This window comes from Solea senegalensis, linkage group LG16, assembly GCF_019176455.1.
Source record: "Solea senegalensis isolate Sse05_10M linkage group LG16, IFAPA_SoseM_1, whole genome shotgun sequence".
NCBI lineage: Eukaryota > Metazoa > Chordata > Actinopteri > Pleuronectiformes > Soleidae > Solea > Solea senegalensis.
In genome coordinates, this window is record NC_058036.1 from 6,247,155 (window position 1) to 6,271,041 (window position 23,887).

The 23,887-nt window shown below is 42.4% G+C and overlaps 1 protein-coding gene across 1 annotated transcript in view; it reads right to left on the reverse strand.

Annotated features, from left to right (window-relative positions):
• The window catches only part of crip2 (cysteine-rich protein 2), a 20,852-nt gene extending 1,133 nt beyond the window's left edge, over positions 1-19,719 (reverse strand). Inside the window, exons 1-7 of the mRNA XM_044047225.1 lie at positions 19,556-19,719; positions 5,293-5,387; positions 2,405-2,462; positions 1,841-1,969; positions 800-868; positions 589-683; positions 1-41 (exon numbers count right to left, since the gene is read on the reverse strand). The exon at positions 1-41 is cut by the window's left edge and continues 17 nt beyond it. Of these exons, the coding sequence (XP_043903160.1) occupies positions 1-41; positions 589-683; positions 800-868; positions 1,841-1,969; positions 2,405-2,462; positions 5,293-5,387; positions 19,556-19,598 (530 nt within the window). The 5' untranslated portion in view covers positions 19,599-19,719. The remainder of the gene's footprint in view (positions 42-588; positions 684-799; positions 869-1,840; positions 1,970-2,404; positions 2,463-5,292; positions 5,388-19,555) is intronic.
• Between the last annotated feature and the right edge of the window lie 4,168 nt (positions 19,720-23,887).

The following is a 23,887-nucleotide window of genomic DNA, read 5'->3' on the forward strand; positions in this document are numbered from 1 at the left end:
ACGGCGTAGCACGGTTTGTGGCAGTAAGGCTGGCCGTCGTGCTGGAAGACAAGAATAAGGACGTTTAAGATGAAGAATATGTCTTTATCACAGGGTCAGGGAGGTCATGTCCTGATTTGTAACTTTAATTTAACTTTAAATGACATATTAAACTTTAGACTGGACTTTTTATTATTTGACTATTATTTCTCCCCCTTTTTTTTTTTTTCTGAAAAAGCCTCATCCCAAAGACTGGGTTTAATCCCAGGACCATTTCCTGATTTCCTGACTTCCAGACAGGAAACGGGAAGTGATCCTGCTTCCCGGGATTAATACATCTCATTTTGGGGAAGAATATTAATCTTTATTTGATGACGTACACATTTGCTTTACTTTAGATTACAGCGATACAGCATGTTTGAAATAACGTGCATGGAATTAAGTTAGAATTTATAGAGAAAGTTTGGGAAACACTTTCATTATCACTATGATGTCTCGATAAACTTTATTTAAAAACACACTTTTATGGCAGAACTTTCTTCTCCTCTCTTCAATTCTTGTCTTTTATTTTATTATTTTTCCCCCCGTCTTTCCATGAGCGTCTCTCACCTCGGCGTGGCTGCCAGCAGACAGAGTCTTGCTGCACCTCTCACAGCGCAGACACGGCCGGTGCCAGTCCTTGCCCAGTGACGTCACCTTCTCGGCTGTTGTGTGGAACACACACACACACACACAAACAAAGACACGCACACAGAAACAGAGAAAGTGAGACATTTGTGGTAAACACTCTGCAGGTTTGTACACTTATTGCTGCACTTACCAAAATACACCTTCTTGTTGCAGCGGGGACACAGGTTGGCTTCTCCAGAAAAAGTGGTGAGGCCTCCAGCTGCACACGACATCAGTCGTGAATTAAGAAACAAAAAGTGCAATTTCCTCAGTTTGTAATCTATCCTGTCTTTAAAAACTGTAAGTGCAACACGTTTCTCATTTTTCATGTATGTACTTAAATGTTATATCTCGTTCCCTCCACCTGGTTTAGGAGCACAGATATAATGTTTAGGACAATTTAAGTCACTTCTACACAACTTTAACAATGAAAATCAGCTCAGTCTTTCATTTCCAAATGTAAAATATTCCTTTTATTCCTGACCTACACCACAATACTCATGTTTTGAGCAATGTTATTGCAGAAAGTTTGACAAAAATGGACAATTACCCTTATTTCCTCCTGTAAAATATATATATTAAAAAAACACAAAAACCTTTCCCAGGATTCTTCTTGCTCCTGACTTCCACTAGATTGTTCATGTCAATTTAGAGAAGATATGAGGAAAATCAGCCCAAGGAAATCCCTTTACTTACTATTTAACATTTTTCAATTAAAATACATTTCCCAGGATTCTCCTTGTTCCTTTTTAAGTAATTTGAATTCTAAGGGACACTGAAATGATTGCATCAAATTATTATTGCACGTGCAGTACTGTGCTGCGAACAGCAGGTGGCACCAAAACCCGGAGAGAGTGTTCCACTGGGTGAAAACCAGCCAGTCAGTGACATCAGCACAGCAAAGACTAATTCTAATCATTTAAACAACGCCGTTGATGCTGCTGCTGCTGCTGCTGCTGCTACAGTGTGCTGTGAAATGAAAACCCTCATCATTTCCCAGAAGCCTTTGCACATGGATGGTCTTATCACAGCAGCAGCAGCCATCCTCACTGACAAACACAAATCTTGAGCGGCTTCATACATATTTAATAGTTTTCCATTTATCCTTAAACTATGACCCAGATGTAAATGTTTATTATTGTATATTCTTAGTAGCAGAAGCCACTTTCAGGTTATTGCCACTCTTATTTACCTTTAGACGGAGCCTTTGGTGCGTACACTCGTTTCTCCTCGGCTCTGGTGACTGAATCCACACCAGTGGGGTTGTTGTTGTTGGCCGGAGCGTCGTACACGTAGGAGCCTGCGCCACCAATGTTCACACCTACACAGGAAGCAAAAAATAATCAGTGTCAAGCTTTGACCAACAATTAAAATGAGTAAATTGATCAATTTAACGCAGAAATACTGAAGTAAAAGAACAATTAATCGATTACTAAATGAATCAACAACTATTTTGATAACCGATTAATCAGTTCGGAGCTTTTTTCATGATTAACACAAGATTTGGGATTGTTTAAGCTTCTTAAATGTGAGTATTTTCTTCATTTCTTCATTCAATTTAATGGACCAAACGATTAATCGATTAATCGAGAAAATAGTTGCAGCTCTAATGTTAACTGTATAATAACTAATATTGTTTCTGTGATTTAATGAGCTTTATTTGGTTCTTATTATCAAGCATAATTTATTTATTGAAGTATAATTACTTCGATAGATTATGTGTCATATTAGTGGAACAAAAGTACATGTACGTCACCTTTTGGCCCAAAGAGGGCAGCATAGCACGGTTTGTGGCAGTAAGGTCTTCCATCGTGCTGAAAGACAGAAGAACACAGTGAGACAAAGACGCTGTAACTGAGACGACGGGAAGATGAGGAAGCTAAACCATGACATTTGTGACAAGTCACATTTTTCTGACATCATTTATTTTGGTTTTGATGGGGAGGGGGAAAAAAAGTGTCCAAAAAAGATACAGGAACAAGTTTGTTGTTGTTTGTTTTTTTTATTCCGGCAGCTCGTGGCTGCCTCGTGATGATGTCATTGTCACACATAATAATGACACGGGCTGTATCCAGGAAACAGGTCTGTGTGGATGAATTCATCGGCACACTTCAGTGCAACCTTCATGACCCACTGTCTGCCACTGGAACGGGGAACAAAAACCCAGGTCGAAGACTCAGGTGGCCTGGTGCTGATGCATGCTGGGAATGGGGCGGGGACTGCGGGAGCGTGTTACAATTGTGCAGGGATACGGGCTGAGGGCTGAAGTCCATACATGAAAGAAACTGAGCGAACGCAGTAGGTGAGACGTCAGGTCCAGGTCCATGTTTGCCGTCTCCCCAGACGACGGCGCGGACACAAAAAGGGGTTATTCGCTCACCTTTTAATAATGAATTAAGTGTGACGTAACGGGGTACTGTTAAAGCAGCCACACACTTCTGACGGACACATTAAACCACACATGAGCACTGATGACTTTCTCAGGGCGACGCGTGCACAAGAGCTCCATTGTGGAGTGAGAGTGAGCGGCTCGTGAACAGACGCCGCAGTGATACTGTACGTCAGAGGTGGAGGGAACCTAAAAATGGATTATCCATCGCGGCCCACTCTCTTCCCACATTCTGACTCTGAAATCTGTCTTCTCCATCCATTCTTCTTTCTTTTCTCTCCAGGCCTGATCACTTTCCTGACTGTTTTTGTTCTGCTTTTCAACTCAGAGTCACTATTGGCGCCTTTCCACTCTACAGTTGTACCAGTACCTGGTGTATTTTTTTAGCCCCTCTGACGAGGTTCCAAGCGAGTTGATCCGACACTAAAATGTGACGTAAACGGACCGCTGATTGGCCAGAGAGTGTCGTAACTGGAAGAGTCATGAGCGCGACGTCCGACACATGAATCAAACCGAAATGTAGGTCAGTTAAAAAGACTTAAAAATGTCTAAAATCGCAATATTTAACAGAGGAGTCTGTTGTATTTAGCAACAGCACTGCTGAAAGCCGGCGATCGTGAGCCGAATCACGGCCGTATTTTAGTTCAGTGACTGTCTATGCTCCGGTCAGGCAGGAAGTACCAAACTAATCTTTGTAATGAACCGATTCTAACGATTCAGTACATCGAAAACAACTGTTTTACGAGTCGCTAGTCTGTGTGTTTGTGTCGCGTATAAAAGAGCCGAGCAGTGCTAGAAGTGGATCATGGAAATGTTAGGACTTTTCTGAATCGGCGCTCCCGCTTCCCCTTTAAGAGCAGCCACCATTACTTGCTCCGAAGTTCACAACCTTCTGCATACCAAGCCTGAGATGACACCGAACGTCCCGCAGACAATCCCACGGTTACTTTAATTTTCCTGTTATGTCTCTCGGTCTCGCTCTGTTTCCATGACAATCAAGGTTTTTCATCTATTAAAGTTGAAGGAGGAGGCCACAGCACAGGAGCGGGACTTGGACGCTGTCCATAGATGCAAAGAGCGTAGAGTGTAGGGGGGGTGGGAGAGAGCATGGTGGTTCACTGAGCCTCAAAGAGATTGTGTGACTACATTACTGTAATCAGGCAGAGATTAAACAGCAGCAATCGCTTCTGTGTATAAAAGGAGGCTGAGATCACATCCTCTCTGTGCAGAAAAGACACGAGAGACTCAAAGAGTGATATTCATCCCTGCACAGACACAGAGAAGAAGGGGATGAGAAAGTGAATCACTGGCTGGGTCATGGAAGACAAAATAAGTTTGAGTTCGGATCGGGGTCAGTGGATGTGATTCTGTAGTTTGATTACGTAATAGAGGAAAACAGATATGAAAACACTGTTAACAGTCGACCAGGCAGGAAAAGGGACACGCACGCAGCTATTTCCTGTACAAAATGCACATGGTCTGGAAAAAATTGGATTCAAATATCTGCTCTTCCTCTCAGATGAATTACTACACATATGGCGACTTCATTGCGCAATGAATTGTGTAATAAATGTTATTTTAACCATAAAGTGGAAGGAAGGAACATATGTGACCGTTATAATCTGCCAAACTGAGGATTCGCTGTGTCAGTGCAGGACAAGTTAGCGCTGGCGTCATCGTTGTCACATCAGTCGATGACCTGCGGCACTGAGTTTGTTGACCTTTCAAAGATTGGGATCAAAAATCTGAGGAGGGGGAAAAACAAAAAAAACCCTGACGTAAAAGAACTTTAAACCCAGTTTGAATGAGCACATGAGTGCATGCGATGTTGACATGAATGGCCTCAGTAGCAGGTGACCTCCAACCTCAGGCAATGATCGGGAACCAGGGAGTCTTCGAAAATAAACATTCTAGTAGGATTGTTTGATTTGGAGAGAGATATTGAGATTGCAATTTGATCCCCTTCACTTCTTCCCTTCCATATTTGTGTTGGAGAAGATTTAAGAGAAGAACTCTACTATATTTTAACGCTTAACTTAAGTGATACGAATAACCAATAAAAGTAAAGCTGAATAACAATTCCTGCATATCTTAAATTTGAACAAACTGGATCAGGACCAACGATGTTGGTGAATGAATAATGCACATGAATAATGACGGGAAAAATACTGTTGCAGAGAAGAAGATGAGGAGATTGGTACCACATGTTGATGCAGTCACAGTGGTGTTACTGTCTGTCGCGGCGTTGCACTGACCTCAGCGTGGCCTCCAGCGTTCAGGAGCTTGTTGCAGCGGTCGCACTTGAGACACAGCTTGTGCCAGTCCTTCCCCAGCGATGACACCTTTTCAGCTGCGCGCACCAGAGACAAGAGAGACAAGAGCTGAGTGCGAGCGTTCAACATAAAGCCGCGTTCATACACATCAACACTGAGCGGAGTGACGTCACCGCGTTACCTCACCCTCCACAATCCCGTCATCCTAGTAACCGGGTGATTGTTTTGTGGGCAGTGGAGAGGGAACGTCTGTGCGCCACACAGGACGCGGCGATGATGTCATTGCAGGAGACAGACAGTAGCGTGAGTCCCTGTCCAGCTGGAGCAACGGGGGGTTCCCACATCTAACCCAGATCCTTTGTGTTACCCCACTCAACAAACACACACACACCCATCCCCCAAGTTTACAGTTAAACCCTTTTCTCTGCAGACCGACCCTCGACCCCATTTCCGTCCCTTGCCTCCAGTCTAGCACAGTGACCGCCCCTCCAGACAGTCAAAGGACCCTAATTATACACTTTCCAATAATAAATCCCTGCTGCTTCCACACAAAGGGGCCCTGGAGGAGTCGTGCCGGCAGAAGAGGAAACACCTTCTCTTATCAAGGCATGGCACAAATAGCCGGATACGGGAGTTGATTTCCCACATACCTTCAGTAAAAATACACACACACACACAAACACTTAACCACACATGTATAGAGACATACCGACAATTGCTTCCACTTTGCTGCAGCAGCTTTCCTGCACGTACCATAAAATAACGTCAAATTCCTGTGTCAGTGTCAGGAAGCTAATTAAAGATCCAGTGTGTAACATTGAGGTTAAATGGCAGATAATATAAGAGCCAAATTTATGTTCATCTAATTGCTTTAAAATACAAATCATTTGGGTTTTGAAGCCTTAGAAATAGCAAGAGAGAGTGTTTCATCTTCAAAAGTGGAAGCTTATTACGCCAACAAAGAAAAAGTGTGGGAAAGAGTGGTGAGCGGGGAAGTTCTTCTTTAGTTGCAATCTACACACTCACCATTAGGTGTCACTAATCCTTACACACTGTCCCTTGAGGGACCAGGACATCCTTTCCATGTCTTTGTGTCTATGAGACAAATATTTCATCATCCGTGGTGGACCAAACCCCGGCCTCAGGGGCTTTCTGCCGCCCAATCAGCCGACTCTTGACCTGTACCATACCATTTTGGTACTACTCCTAATGGGAACGCAGAAAAATACGTACTGTACCCATACAGTTCCAACACACCAATGGAAACACGCTTGAGTTTATGCCAGGAGGTGCTCTGGTACCTACACATGTACAACTTAGCGCTCAAAGAATACAGGGACATACTGGCCGAAAACAAATCGTGGTGAGAAACCGTCACAACTGAAATGGACCGCAACTGGAAGCATGACCTGGCCCTAAATAAGATGTCAAGGATTTGAGAGCCGGATACCTCGACTTCCATGAGCTTTTATCTCATCAGGCCTTTACACCGACCGTGTTATGGGAGTCAAATGGGAGATGCTTCTCAGCAAAGCTGCAGGAAATTCATTGACTTCCTCCCTGCGGAGATTTGTTTTCTCTCCAAACAGTTTCACTGTCAGTTCCCTCTGTCAATTACACCACTGAGCCAAGATGTGCCACAACAAGACCCTGGAGAAAAGCTGAGGATGAGACGTTTGGTCACTCATCATCACTTAAGAGCAGAGGAATGCTGACTTGGCGGAGAGACAGCATTGAAGATGCAGTTATTCCGCGTAAAAAAGCCTATAAATCAATCTACTCTTAAATCAGAGTGTGGCCACTCCAAGTCCAGACACCACAAGACTCAATAAGGAAATGCTACTGAAACAGCACGGTTACGTGTGCGGTGCATCCACAAAGAGAAACCCTGTGGCTGCGTCCAGACTGTTCCCCCCACTGGTGGGGTTTAAATATGTGAAGTGCTGCTCATGATTTCATGTACACACACACACACACTAATGGATTTTAAATCATAGTGTGACTTGAGCCGTGTAAAATGTTGCTGACCTACACTCAAGTACAGACACACTGCAGAAGCCTCAGTCTTTCCACTGATGTAGCCTCAACTGTAAATCTCACAAAAATCAATGCACACAAAGAGTTACACTCTTAATTCACGTGTGTACATTTTTTTTTGATTCATCTATTAGTTGTTTGGTTTATAAAATGTTGATCTCAGCTTCCCAAACCTGAAATGACGACGTCCTCAAATGCCTTGTTTTGGCCACAAACCACAGATATTCAGTTTATTTTCATATCGGATCAAAGAAACTTGAACCATTTGATTATAAAATAGTTGGCATCGATTATTAGTTCATTCGTCAAATAATTGTATGCGAGCCCAGTAAAGTTGACCCTTTCTAGCTTTAAAGCTTATTTCAAGCAAAAATACAACTGGAGATCCGATTAATAGTATTAGTAGTCAGTGGTGCAGCCAATGTTACACTGCCCCCTATTGAACTAAATGAGCAACTGATGTGGGATTACGTACGTTAGGCTAATTAAAACAATCATTTTTTTTAATGATCGAAAGACTTAGACGTGTTGTTAAAAGACTAATGAAAGCAGCAGTTTGAAACAGTCTATCCTGTGTTCCTGAGGTTTATTTCCTACAATAATAAACCTGGTGTTAAAAATAGGCCGCTCTATGGATTTCAGGATCCCTGCTGCCAGCGTGTATTCAGAGTGGAACTGTCACTGACTGACTCATGAACGCAGAGCGGTTTGAAAAAGTCGGCGCATGAATGGAAACAGACGTCAGAGCCTCTGGCGTGTCGTCATTCCCCTTCAAACGACTGTGTTTGCGAGTGCAGTAACAAAGTCCGCCATATAACAGCTCGCTGTTTTAAAAGGGCAGTTGTTATTGCAGGAGGGGTGAGCCTGTCTGTCTGTATTATGTGCTGTGGGAGTTAGAGAGAGGGGGAGGTGGATGGGATCTGCATCTGGCCCAGATGTTTATATCCCTGCCTCGGTGCTTATTATCCTTCATATAGCCGCAGCAGCTGAGATAAATCCAGGAAAATATGCATTTGGTTTCTTAATTAACATGAAAACAGAGAGAGCGGGGGCGGGGGGGGGAGCCAATTGAAGAATTACATAATGACTTGTTACCAGTTCACAGCATCCTAATATAGCACACATGGGGACAGAAACAAGGTGACATCCCTTCTGTGCCTGATTACAACAACATGAGGGTAAATAAACCATTTGTGTATCCTATTCACAGGAAAGTCTCTCTGGAATTTCACATGTACACTGTCAACATTGATGGGAATGTGCCAAATTCTTTTTTGCCGAGCTGTTCTGCCTCCCAACACCCTGCAATTTGCCTCACTTAAAAGCTTGCCTGCCCGCACCTGTCAACAGTCACTGATTTTTAACTGCTATATGGATGTATAAAGTGATTACATTCATCCAGTGCCAAGTTTATTGGCAGAGCTAGGCCCCTTATCTCCAATGATCCAACAATCTTCAGCATCCCAAGACATTTTGGACAATGCTATGCTTCCAAATTTGTGGCAAAAAGTGCAAAGAGCAAGGACTATAAAGACATGGTTTGAATTTGAGTTTGGTGTGGCAGAACTTGACTGTCCAACATCAGATCCTGATCTCATTAATGCTCTACAGTATGAATGAAGCACAAATTCACATAGAAACACTTCAAAATGTTGAAGACTGAAGTCTTCCAAGAAGTGTAGAAGCTGTTATGTTAATATGGACCAACGAAGAAGGTCTAAGACACTTCACGACCACACAGTTCTACAATTTGTTTGACCATGAACAGAATTATACTGGCAAATTGCCTTTAAAAGGCTCCAATTGACAATATGCACTGCCTATATCTCTACCTGGTTTCAACAAGCCGACTGTTTCCGGTAAGCTTTCACCCAACGAAGCAGAGATGTTCCACAGTTTGTGTCTGTAGAAGTTACCAAGAGTGTCGAGTGACGAATTATCAAATGTAAAGAAGGCATTTTGAACTGGTCAGGGCTGTGAAACACGGTGACCTGTCCGAGTTGTTCTCCACCTCCTGCCCAATGACCAGCTGTAGAAACCCGTATTCTTCTCAAGTACTGACTGGAACACGGATGACGCTGTTGCAGAAACTCTGAGCTCCAGGATACGAGAGATGAAGTCACCCGGTCAGAGGTCAAACACCATCACCATATGATACCTGCACTGCTGTAAGCTGCTTAACTTCATTTGTAAATTCCTGCTCTAATCGCGACATTGTGTGCTCGACTACACTAGCCGAACAGAAGAGAGACAGCCGGATCAGAGAGACAGCCGGATGCTGCCGACTCCTCTTCACACACATTTAGTCTCAGTGTTTACAATCGCTTGGTTTCTCCGATGTTACCGTTACTGCCTCCATGGGCCGGTCAGTCAGTTCCTAATAAGATGTGATGAAAAATAAATATTCAACAGATTCACTGCAGGAACCCAGGAGGTAGTACATGCAACACCATGGATGCATTTAACTGCCGTTAAAACACCACGGTCAACCAACAAACCAAGAATCTGTGTTCTTTAAATTGAATATCATCATGTCACATTACAGAGTAAGATAATACTGTCCTGTTCCAACAGCATGACACGTCAATGACTTGTCTTTCTGTTTCTTGATGCCATTACACATCAGATTATACCGAGTGAAACCAATTACGCTCAGACCGAGTCCCTCTGCCTGTAAAGGGAAAAAGCCTGAAGCAAATGGTCCGCAAACCCACTGTAATTGGACAGAACATTAGGCAACAGACCTTTAACAAGGAGTCCTCAGAGGGGGAAACTTTATTAGCTCATTTCTCAAAATGACTTAATCACAGTTACTTCATTATCAACAGCAGCAGGACAGCGACACCCAAACACCAGCACTCATCATCTCATCATCCCCAGGCAGCTGGAGCTTATTTTCTGTCTTATTCCAAAGTAATTACAGATAAACAAACAAGTCACTGGCCAGCATTTACACAGCCGGACTCCCAGGATGCAATGCAGGTTGCTCTCTCTTATCACTCGATAAATTGATCAGCTTCAAAGTGGGGGAAAATCTAATGCGCGTGACAAAAGAGGACAACAACACGGATGCTGCCTAGTGTGCTGCACAAGCTCAACTGAACAACCGTAAAGTTTCCGGGCGTTTTACAGCTTTAAATTAAGGATACATGAGCACTTTCACTGAACATGAGGGTTAAATGGGACACACATTTACCATAAAATGACAGTGATATGTCATCCGATAGCACTGGCTCAGCCAAAATCTTACACACAACTGAAATATTTATTTGCAGACAGCAAACTCTGATTATGTTTTGGTTTATTGTTTTGGCCCAGCACAAACCTCCTAATCATGCAACTCATGGCACTTTAGCACTGGGATTGCAAGCAGAGTAAGCTGCAGCTGTCGTCTGGAAATGTTGAATGTTACCAAACATAAAAAGCCTCACCACGCCTCTTAAAAATGTCTCGACCAGAGGGGACGCTTTAGGGAGAAGCATTATCCACTACATACACTGGCTGCAGAACGGATGCACTGGAAATGGAAGTGCTTCGCATCAACTCTGACCTTCCACATCGGAGCTAGAGCTGCAACAAACGTTTATTTTTAGTTAATACTTATCAGATTAGTTGTCGATTAATTTAGTCATCGATTAACATTGACTAGAATGGATGCGTATCAGGTCCAACGCCGGATGGGTGGATGGGAGATGCAGCGCAACCGTTCCGCAACCAGTGTATTTTGGGACTTCAAATGTAGGCAGCAGAAAGCAGGGAGGAAGTTTCTTCTGAACAAGGAAGCAAAACAGAAACCTGCAACTCTTCCTCTCTCAGACACACTATCGGTGGATATTTCAAATGTTTTTTTAAGTCAATTGGAGTCAGGCTATCAGTACATTAACAGTGTATTTACATCTAATCACTGGCTCCGGAGCTTTCATGATGTGTTCCAGTGTTGCTGTAAACATTTCTCAATCTCGTTTCAGTCGCACCCTCTGGTGATGTGAAACCATCTGTTCTGCTTTTCCCACTGTGGACCCGTCCAAAAGGCACATGAACAAACACAGCACCCTCCTCCTTTTTTCCCCCCTTCCAACCATAAGTGACAGCTGAGTCTATGCGGGAGTTTCAATTTGTGTGATAACATGTGATAGCTGCACGTCCTGATAAACACAGTGCACCTGACTCACTGAGCATCTGACTCTGGGCTCCAAAGGCAAAGAGTCAAACATGGGGGGAGCGCTATGTAGAGGAAAACCTGGTAGAATGAAAAGGAAAAAACAAGCAGCCTGCCTTTCCTTCCCTGCATCCTCTTACTATTCAACTCTTTGAAACACAAACATCATTTTCCTTAACTTAAAAACAATAGCCATTCAGTCCGGCACACAGAGGCATTCGACCTCACCAGAGGAAGTAGCTTTCAGCTTGGCTATGCATTAAACAAACTCCTTAGTAACCATTTGTCTTACAGATCATTACTGCATACTGGATACGATCCTGCTTTACATCTAAATATTAGAATAGCAATAATTTTAGCTCCTTCTTGTGAGAGTAATGTGGTGAGCAGATTTAGTAGCCTCAGGCTACGTGAAGTTTCATCGACTTAGAGCTGTTTGTATCTGAGGAAGCATTAAGATATTTTTCATTCCCAATTCTAACCCTTCATATTACATCACCATCCATCCATCCATCCATCATCTACCGCTTTATCCTCCACCAGAGGGTCGCGGGTGGTGCTGGGCCAATCTCAGCTGACATCGGGCGATAGGCGGGGTACACCCTGGACAGTTCGCCAGTCCATCGCAGGGCCACACACACATAGAGACAAACAACCATTCACTCTCACACTCAATCAATTTAGGGTGTCCAATTTACCTAATCCCCACATTGCATGTTTTTGGACTGTGGGAGGAAGCCAGAGGACCCGGAGAAAACCTACACACACACGGCGAGAACATACAAACACCATGCAGAAAGGCCCTTGTTCCAATTGGTGCTCGAACCCGGGTCTTCTCGCTGCAAGGCAAGAGCACTAACCACTACACCACCGTGTGGCCCCAACCAGGGCTAACGAAGGGCTTGGGTCCCCAAATGTTACTTGGTCAATCTTAAAGAGATTTTTCCGGGACACTTTTTAGATCATCGTCAGCTGTAGTGATATCTCACACTCGTATTGTTGTGACTGTAGGGTGGGTAGTATCATTGTTGTTGTTTTTTCTCCTTGTCGTTCTCCCTCTCTTTCTCGGGAGTGGCAGCTCTGGTTCACCTGCGCACAATTGTGTTAATTAGATCTGCCACTACTTAAGTGCTGCTGTTCCCTCTGTCAGTGTCAGATCATCAGTTTCACCCAGAAAGAGCCCATGTTTGTTTCCGCTGCAGTAATTGGGATTCCTGTTTATCCTCTAGACCTTTTCGTGTTGTTACTTTGGGTTAGTTTTATCAGGCAGGTGCCTCGCTTTTGGTTGTACTTTTTTGCCGGTGTCCAGACCCGCTCAGTCCGGACTTTTTACGCTTTTACCTGGCTGTCTGAGTTCTGCTTTTTGGGTCCCATTTTCCTGTGACGCCATGACACATTGGAAATAATCACCATGATTTTAAGTCATAAAATACCAAACATGTTTGACAAAGATGGATGATTCTACAGGCAGCTTGGCTCCATAACTCATTAAGCACCAACCAATTATCAGTGGTGTTAAATTAGGGTTTAAAATCAGAGTTAAAGCAACCTGAAATTCCTGTAGTTAGGTCTCAGCATATCAGGGAATGAGACATTAAAGGCCGCTGCCAACACGGCAAGGCCAAAAGCAAGAAAAAAAGGATGTTTGGCCTTGTTTTTGTACACTGGCTGATGAATTCAGCACAACCAATACAGTATAAACTCTGACACAAGCTCCATTTGTGTTAGAGATAAATAATCCATCCATTCTTGACGGACTATTTTAAAATGTTTTGAGAAAAACTTATTAAAAAAAAAAGGGAGGCTTGTAGTTTTAAACGACTGTCGCTCTGTGTTAAAAGTGGGTTGACCTCATCAGTGGTGTGAACACTGAATTGATTTGTTGAGTGTCAATGTGTTCACGCTGCTTCCTGTGCCACTCATTACTGCCTCGAGAAAACATGAATTTGGATCAGCCTTTCCATGTGGCTGATGCAACACTGGGGCAAAAACTTAATTCTGGAGGTTGACTGTCGCCTCGGCCAAGGCGAGGTTTCCTCCCCAGGCTCTCTGCCTTTCTCTCCTCCCCCTCCCTCTGTGAATAAAAGAGCCTGACCTCGTGAATCCCAGTGGCTGACGTAAATGGGCTGCAGTTAACTCGCATCCTGTCTGCGATGGTCAGAGGAGCCGCAAGCAAAGCGCAAGTGCACACTCCCTGCCTCAGTCCCAGCGACAGGGACTTCAAACAAATCCTATGTGCATGACTGGTTTACAGAGTAGTGGACCATGTCTTCAAAAGAGGAACCCGTCCTGTTATCAGAGGAGTCTCACCTTTTAGATGAAGGCTGGGGAAATTGGATAATAAACCCTTGAAGAAATCATATGACAGAAGCATCAAATGTTTGCTCTCCTTTGAGTAAAATCATCTGACGCTTGTAAAGTGGCCTGATGAAATTAACCGAGTTTACATGAGTGCATGGTGCACTCACTGGGGTAGTTTACTTTGAGAGCGCCGAAGGAAAGTGACTTCAAAGTTAAAATTCTTCCAGATTTCAGTCCTTTCTCTATGCAGAGCTGCATCGAACTGAATCAAACAACAAGGAGATGAGAAGCTTGTGTATCTGTTGACAGCGCACCCAAACAAACCATGTGTTGTGATAAAGACAAAGATGACTGAGGAAGAACACATGGTCACTGAACTAATGAACTCTGGAGGTCCCACTCTGAGGATAAGCAAGACACTCAAGGTGCTCTGTTTAGATTTGCCCTCTATTTCCCCCCATAGCCTTTGGAGTTATCATTTATCTATCACTGAATCTGCACTGCACAGGGAACTTCGAAGGCTACATGCACAGGGTTACACTGAAGTGAGATAAGGTTTTCCAACAGCAACAACATAGCTGAGTTATGCAATAAATCTAGCATTATTGATCAATAATTCCCTTCTTCGTAAATCTTAAAACTTAATGTCGGCACGTTCTCTAGGGTCCATTTTCAGCCTTGGGATAGACTTTGACAAATCATACCGCGGTTCCTGGAGACCGAAAGAGAGAGTGCCTTCTATTAGTTACTAAGCAGCTGCATGTACACGTCCCTTTAGTTGAAAGGTCACTTTCCCAGGCATTGGCAACAACTGCCTACGCTGCAACGCAAACCTAAAACAGGACGACATCTAAAGTCGCAATAACCAGAGCTTGTCGTTTCACTCAATGTCCAGACTTCCGTGCAAGTTTAAAAGCAGCTTGTAACACGATAGTGTTAAACAATGTCGAAACTCAGTATTTACTTACCGAAATAATTATCGGTAATGAATGTTGTTTTTTTGCTTACCTGTAAATCCTGCCATTGTTAAACTTTTTAGTGTTAATGGTTTGGATTACCTGTACACAACCAGCTTTGTTCTTCTGTGCTGTTATGTAAGAGGTCGTACCATGGGAAGGTGGAATGGTTACACCTGTGTTGGGGGGGCTTAGAAATTTCAGCCCCAGGTTTTATCTCCATTAGGAGGAGATCATATTTGTGCCTCAAAAGGGCAGAGAAAAAGGACCCTCATTGATGGTGCACAGTAGCTGGCAGGTTATACAATAAGACTGAACGGGAGGCAACGGCTCAAGAAATGATGTTACATAACTGAAGAGGCACATTCACAGAGCCCACTGGGCAGCCAAGTGGAAAACAGGGTACTCGGAGGGAAAAAAGGGTTATTGTGTGGATGTTTGGGGTAGAAGTGGGAAACAGAAAAGGAGGTGTGTGGGAAACCAGCGCACCGCTCTGTAACATCAAGCCCAGAGGATGACGATATTCTGCCTCGCTGGAAGCACAAATGTGCGAGGAGACAGATAGAGCCTTGTTTGAATAGGGATGTCGTTTCTCATTATAATGCATGAGGCACTTTGAGAGTCTCAGTTTAAAGCCACCTCAGTCCATTTACCCCCAGTCCATGTAGATAAAAAAAAAAAAAAGAGGGGAATAGGAATTCACAGCCTGGGGCAACACCAAGAGACAAGCCAGAGTCAAAGGAATCAGTGAATGAAAGTTCTGGTTTATTCACTAAGCTGCACAGACGATGTATGGCTGTCATGCACAAGAGTCATGCTGTGTTGTGTTGTGTTATATATGGACTCACATGCTACCAGTGCAGGGTCACATGTCAATAGTGTCTTGAGCATCCTCAGACCAGTTGGCCACAAAAGGAATGGGTATCATTGGGAATTTATCGATCCCGATACTGATATTGATACCAATACATTGGTGTGTAGAACTGTGAGGAAGCGTGTCCTCCTGAATATCGCTACAACTAATGATTATTTCCGTAATCGATTCATCAGTTGATTAATTGCTCAATTGCATGGGCCATAAAATCTTCCCCCAAAACTCAAACTGATGTTCTCAAATGTCTTGTTTTGTCCGCATATCAAAATCAGAGAGCTTGTTTGAATTATTAATAACAAACATACACACAGAACTGATGAATTTAATTATCAATTAATAATTGATTCATCTTTGCAGCCCTAATCAAATGTACCAATCTGTAGTGAACTTCACCCTTAATCACCTGAAGTCGACACCTTTGTCACCATTAGAAGCGGGCGAACTACGCTAGCATTTTGCGGTTTGCAACTGTTCAAAAGAAATATTTGTTTTGTCCCTGTCCAACAAGGGATGAGTGACAATTTAGTATTGGTTCTGGACACCAATCCCCGGGCCACAGTGTATACTAGGGGTGGGTCAAAATATTGTTTTGGTGATATATCGTCGTCCTTCCTTGTGCAATGCGATAATCAATACACCGGGGGCAAATATCAACATTTCTCAACAAATTAAGGTACTCTAAAGTGAAGAGTTCCTGCCAGTTTCACCCATGTTGTGAATACATAGAGAAATCCTGCACTTTTCACAATTAGACAGATATCATGCCACAATCGCTATATGACTGTCTTGCAATATACTGATTTTCACAGAATCGTTGTATCGTGATATTATTGGTATCATTCCCACCCCTAGTGTATATGCTGGAAATGTTGACTCACCTCTACAATTAAGATGCTCACAACACTAAGTAGAATCAAGCTTCTGCAAATAAGAATTTCACACACTTCAGAGTCACTGAGAATGCCAGCAACTGTCAACATTTGCCTTTTCGAGGCGATGAAATGAAAGCGTCACCACTATAAAACCGCCGCCCGTTAAAAGCAACAGACGGAAAGTAATAAAATCAAAAGAATTTCCATCCCAGACTGTGGCTCACTGCTACCATGAGTAAAGTAGAGGAGAGTCAAGTGTTGGAGGCTTTGCCTGAAAAACCAAATTCTGGCCAACACCAGCTGGAGGACCAGGTGGGTAACTGCAGGGTGGGCCGATCGCCCGCTCTATATAGCACACCACAAACCACCAACACAAAAAAAGAGGGAAAATGTAAGGAAAACGACAGGAAATGCACAATCTTCTCTATCAATAACACGTGTCCTGGTGCAGTTTTTGACTGAATTTACCCATCAGCTCTGGTGTCTCTGGAGAGTGAAGCGGCTGAGAGGAGGATGCATGTAGGTGGAGCCACTGAGCTCATTCTGTAATATCTGACATTCATCACTGACATCAGGCTGTGGGCAGAAGCACAGGCTGGATTGTTGTTTCCTCCCTTCCATTCCGTTCCCTGACCTCTCCCATGTTTTTAATCATGTCTTCCTGTTGTCTTTGCAATAACTTTTATATTAGTCAATAACACGCGTCTTTGCCTTCTACCTCCTCCCAGATTTGGCGTAGGAAACCAATTCCAGCCACGCTGCCTTCCAGTAGCAGCTCCTCATCATCCTCAACTTAGCTCCGGGTGCTCTCCACCCAACAAGACACACCCCAACCAAAAATAACTCCACTGGACTGAATTTTGGTGCATTACATAAAAATAAAAAACATACACTACACAGAAGCTGTGACTCACACTCTGCTGTGAATTAAAGCTGCAGCACACATGAACAATCTGTGTTGATGGGGGAAATTATTCCTATTTGTGCAGATATTGTTTCATGATGAGCAGCAGCTGTAACTCCTGTTGTTACGTAAGAGGACTTCCATCCACTCGCATTGTTCATTTTGACCACCGTCTCGTCTCTTCTTTTCCCCATGTGGCCAAACATAAACAAAGGATTAGTCAAGGTCCAAAGCAACGTATATTTGTGTTTATTATTATTATTATTATTATTATTATTATCACAATATAAGCTTCTTAATCTTGTTTGTGCACACTTCTTTCACTGTCAACGACAGTGAGGCACTATATCGGTGCGATTCAAGGCTCTTTGCCCAAGTGGGTGTTTTTATTTTCCCCACCTTGGTGCGCAGAGCCATGGAAAAGATGCCTTTTAACAGGTTTTCAACCCACTGACGCAGCATGATGTGTTGCTGTGTGAGTGGGAAATCTCAAGCATATGGCGTTTCAGCACTCTTGGCAGAGGCTCCCATCAGCAACCGTCAAAAGCCATTTGCCAGGCTTTGGGTGTTTATTTACCAAACACAACAAATCAAAAGTGGTACAAATCAGATAAGATAGGAATAGGTGTTTTTTTTCCTTCACCAATTTGACAAGAAACTGTTTTAAACAGTTGCTCAAACTGCTTTTGTTGACACTGACTCTCTGCTGGGTTCTCCTAAAGTTTGACGGGCTCTTTCCCTAAAATAAAGTCTTATCCTTAAAATGCTTGTGAGAACGTAATTTGGGTATTGCCGAAAAAACAGCAATATTGAGACAACAATAAGGCAACATTTTGACTTGAAAAGTTCCCATCCAAAAACATGCAGATTTGGACCAATTCCTGACCAATATAACTAATGTTACCCTAAAAAAGTACTTGGAAATTTCACGGCTCCCCCTTGTGGCACATACTGTAAATCACCAGGACTGTATGTGAGCGAGCTTTACAGCATTTTCAATTCACTCAATCAGTCACGACTAATATGATATGATTCACGATATCGGAGGAAATGGTCATTTTTACATCACTATTCTCATTTTCATTCGAAAAACACATTTTAAGTGATTACTGTGAGAAACAAAGATGTTCTCTTCAGTCTGTAGAATAAGATGCGTACAGATCAAGACAGTTATTCATCTAAAATGATATTTTGACACACATTTAGATTTGACACCTGCGAAAATTGCAGTAGTCCAATTTTTGGTTCTAGACATTCTGGGAACGTTACTTTTTGGTTCCAGGAATGTTCCCTCAAGGTTCCCCACGAGGTTCTCCTGTGGTTTTCCTAACGTTCCCCTAATGCTAGTTTTTGGTTGCACATTTGGTTTGCAGAACGTCCACAGAAGAACATTTCAGTTTTTGGTTCCCTCAACGTTTAAGGAACATTAGGCTCCTATCTAACCCTGAGGAAACGTTCTTTAAAAGTTAGTTTTAGGTTTGGTTGTAACTAACCTTAGGAGCACCACAGGGGAACGTTCTTTGAATGTTGTGTGTTAGTAGGGAGGCCATATTGCGATTTTCATCAAATTTTGATTAATTGAACACTATATTAATATTTTTAATTAAATTCAATTAATCTTTAATTATCAGGGACAATGTAGCGAGACAATAGTGGACATCAAGTGCATCTGATATACTGCACATAGAGTGTATATCAATTTGCTAGTTTGCAACTCCTGTTCCTGGCTGGGCTTCATGTATCACATGTACAGTAAAAATGACAATAATATAAGACAGTATAAACGGCCAATTTCTCATCTACCTAATACTATGTAAAATGCACACACACACAAACAGACTTGTACACAGCATAACAGTCTACTACATAAAACCAAAATGTGACATTTTTATAACTCAACATAGTAAACAATGGAAATGTGCAGGTGCACACATATGTCAATGAATGGACATTAATAGATTTTTAGCAAACTAAAAGCCCTATTTGATTACCTTTTTTAAAACAATTGAACTACTACAGCGTCACAAATAACGTAAAACATAAAGATGTGCCTTAAATGATCGATCCCCATCAGGAGCACAATTCACCATCTTGACCCCCCCACAAAAAAAAAATAAAGTCTCTTAAACGGACACCACTCACCGAAGTACACGGTCTTGTCACACTTGGGACACTTTGAAGCCATGTCGTGGTGTTATTAGACGCGTGGAGTGAAAGTGGTGTGTGTGGCGTTTGTCCTCTGTCTGTTTGTCTCTGTCCTCTCTTCGTGTCCCTCTCACAGCAAGTGTCCCGCTCTCTGCTGCTGCTGCACTCAACGGCTGCTCGTTAGCATAGCCACGCCCCCTTACAACCGCGCCTCCCGTGTTTACTTCAAGTGCTGTGGGAAAAACCAGAAGCAGTCGTTAACCTATCTAGCTATCTATCCATCTATCTATCTATCTATCTAGCTATCTATCCATCTATCTATCTATCTATCTATCTATCTATCTATCTATCTATCTATCTATCTATCTATCTATCTATCTATCTATCTATCTATCTTTCTGTCTGTCTGTCTGTCTGTCTGTCCATTCATTTTGACAGGGACATTTAAAGTATATCCAGTGTCCAATGCATACTCTACGTTTCCTGAGGAAATCCAAACATATCAGTTTTATTTTATTTAATATAATATAATTTTTTGCTATTGTTATTTTCATAATCTATGGGTCTGTTCTATATCTTCTCGATGAATTGGTCCGTTAACTGTCCACAAATGTTGAACAATGTTGGTCAGTGTTTACCAAACCAATTCTCAAATGTTAATTAATGATTGTTTTAATGATAGAATGATTAATGACGAATACTCAGAGAGCTTGTTATTAATTATTGAGAAAAAAAACCTCAGTATCAAAATATCTCAATAATTCAGTAATCGAATAATGGTTGCGGCCCCGCATGTGATTCAGAATTGCAGGGCGTGTGATTCACACTTGACACACGTGTTGTCAACTTGACAATTGTACTGGCCAAACTAGTTTGTTGTAAATAAAACTCAGGGCAAAAAACCCCACCCATAATAAAAAAAATAATAGTAAAACCTTCAGAAGAATTGCGTAAGTCAAACAAACTGTTCAACAACAAGTATTTGCTAAATGTAATTTTTACTGTGCATGTGACGGGAACAACCACAAGTGTCATAAATACCTTTAAGGAAGTTCTGTGTGCAAAATACAGTATAAGCTGGTTTTGCTGCTTTCAATGAGACACAGGCTCCTCACAGAATAAACATTATACTTTCCCTCTCATTATTTCCTTCTATTTCGTTGCTTTGTTCCGAGTTGTAAGTCTGTCATGTAGCAGTGAAGGCAGCATCTCTTCTCTGAGCTGCCTGCGGATTTTCACAGTCAGCTCAGGACAGGCGGGAACGGCTTGTGGGCAAATGACTGGGCTGTCCACACACACACACACACACAGGGGCACAAGCGCTCCCATTTCCCTGTCTCCCCTTTTCCGCAGGAGGAGTAGGCAGTGTTTGGTTGAATCACAATGCAGCCTTTCAGAGTGAGTGACTCGTAGGAATTTGTTAGGCCAAGGAAGAGGCTGAAACGTGGCTCGGCTGGATCAGCTTTCTCCTTGCGAGCAGGGGAACTGTTTCCATGACAAATTAGACCCGATGTGGACCGAGCAGAAAAGCGGCTTCTGTGTTTGAGTGTAGTTGTTACGTTCACTTATGGTGACTAATTAAAAGGCCCATTGACTTGACATTATCAGTCTTAAGTTGGGAGTGAGTGAGTTCATCTCTTTCACACATCGGTGCTGTCTGCTCTGTTTGCCTGATGGTGACACAGAGCAGGTCCAGGAACACACTCTCTGATACCCCCCCCCACACACACACACACACACACACACACATCTGCGTCTCAGCTGATTAGCACTCGTCAGCGCGCCTGTAATCGGTTCCTCCTTATCTGTGAGTGCATTGTTTTTAAAAGGACCCAGTCTCAGCGGTCGGCTGCAGATTCAACAGAATAACTGTACACTGGGCAGATTCTGTGGAACTGCTTCCGCTTCAAAACGCAAATGAAATGAAAGTTGTTTGTTACGCTACATGGGGTAAAAAAAGCAGGGTTTACTTTCTATTCACGAAACAGTTTCATTTTTCTCAAACTATTGGACTATCGGCCCCCGATTTCAGGCCTCTGAACAAAAGTAGTGGTACACCTGACCGTTACACCAACAGGGACTGTAATGATGTATTTAAATACATATATACTCCTTCAATATGGAGTTCCAATGTGTCCTTCATTGATTCTTGTCCATATAGTGTATAAAAGGATGTAGAAACCAGACATTTTTATTTTATTTTACATGATTATACACACATACAATATTTATGGATAGTATATTCAAATTCTACTCGCAGGGGTCTCAAGCTCAAATAACCCGGTGGCTGATGAGCATCTAGTCTGGTCGTGATGAAAGTATCTGCATAGTCCGGGGGGTGGGAGCTTAAAATCATGTCCCGATATTTAATCATAATATGCGATAACAATATTCATGAGCACATTCACATAATTTCAAACTTTATGTAACTCATTACTCACTAAACTCACTAAATATCATGCAACCGGACGTCCAAATGTGAATAATTGCAACTTCAATTGTTGCCCAGACAGCAAAAGAGTTGGTCAAAAAAGTAAAATGTCATCCTATTTATAATGAAACTTGCATTGTTGTTTGCCTCCGCTGTAATAATCCTGCGTGGTAGACGAAATGGGAGCAAATTAATACAATACAGACCCGGGCCACGCGATAGGGTACACATTTCTTAAATTAATCAGGTAATGCAAACCCTACATTTTATGAAAAAGAAGAACCTCAGGCTTTATTGGACCCTTGCTTGGTCGGTAATCGAGTTTGAGCTACAGCAGACAAAGACGTGTTTCACAGAGACACAGTGGAGTCTTCCTGCATCAGCGGTCATTGTGCGTGCGCTTCACAGAGGACGCGAGTTCATTACCGCTCACCTCCAGTTGCTTGCTGTGGTTGCAGGTTTATTGCCAGTTCAGCTGCGGCGCACAATCACACTCCAGCCTGCTGAGAGAGAGAGAGCAGAGGAGGTCAAACACATAACAGAACAAGATGAAGACAAACTAGAGAGCGAAAGCTGCTGCTGCTCATGGAATACGAATGACAAAGATGCAAAGAAGAGTAAACTAATCCCACTTTCTGTCGCATAAAACATTTATGCAAACAATAAACACGTTGAAAAATGCATATAAAGCATAAGTGTACTCATGTTACGGTTTGATTATATGACGCAACAGTGAATAAGATGCCTCTGACAGGTCGGACAGTGTGAAGAAATCTCAGGAAGACTCAAGTGGACATAACCAGGTCACTACTCTTACTTTTAACTTGTTTCTGATCGTGTGTTTTGGTTCAGACCTGAAATGTGTCTCCACCAGATCGAGCATCCAAACCCCACGAGGGAAGACAAAAATAGATAGAGTAGGGGTGGAGGAAGAATTGAGAGACGGGTGAGGTCGTCCTCTGGGGTCTAAAAGCATGCTAGTGCTTTACTTTTACAGACTTCGGCTAAGTCAAACACAGATGGTGAAATACTACATGGCACATTGTAATCGTTTCTTTGGCAAAGAGAGTTGTTTAAGAGACACCTCGCTTTAATTGTACACATAGAGATCAGTTTACTTTGGTTCGGAGGAGTCTAAAGCCTGATGGAATGTTTCGGGGTCAGCTTTACTTCAGAAACCCTGTGGAGTTTGGTATGTGCAGTAACGGTCCCAGGATAGATGCTATTAAGATAAAGCATTGTGGGAATTGTAGTCTTTGGAACATGGCCCAAACCAGGGACAGGAAATCTTAAATGTCTCTTAAATTAATGGGAATACCATAGTAAAGAGCTAAATTACACTTACACTATTTAAATATCTGAAAGAGTTGATCGTTCAAAGTCTCCTGATTTTCCTGAAACAACATAATGCTAGCCAATTCAGTTTTTTTAATAAATACATATGGCACTTTCCTTACTGTAAACATGGTCATGTATAGCATTTCAAAAATGCTAAAACAAAACACAACATTACAAAAACGCTTATAAAAACGCTAAAACAAAACACATTTAAAAAACGCTAAAACAAAACACAGCGACATAACAAAAATGTTAAAATTAAACACAACGCCACAAAAACGCTCAAACAAAACACAACATCACAAAAACGCTAAAACACAACACTCCAAAAACGGTAAACAAAACACATCACAAAAACGCTAAAAAAAAACACAGCGACATAACAAAAGTTAAAATTAAACACAACATCACAAAACGCTCAAACAAAACACAACATTACAAAAACGCTAAAACAAAACACATTTAAAAAACGCTAAAACAAAACACAGCGACATTACAAAAATGTTAAAATTAAACACAACGCCACAAAAACGCTCAAACAAAACACATTACAAAAACAC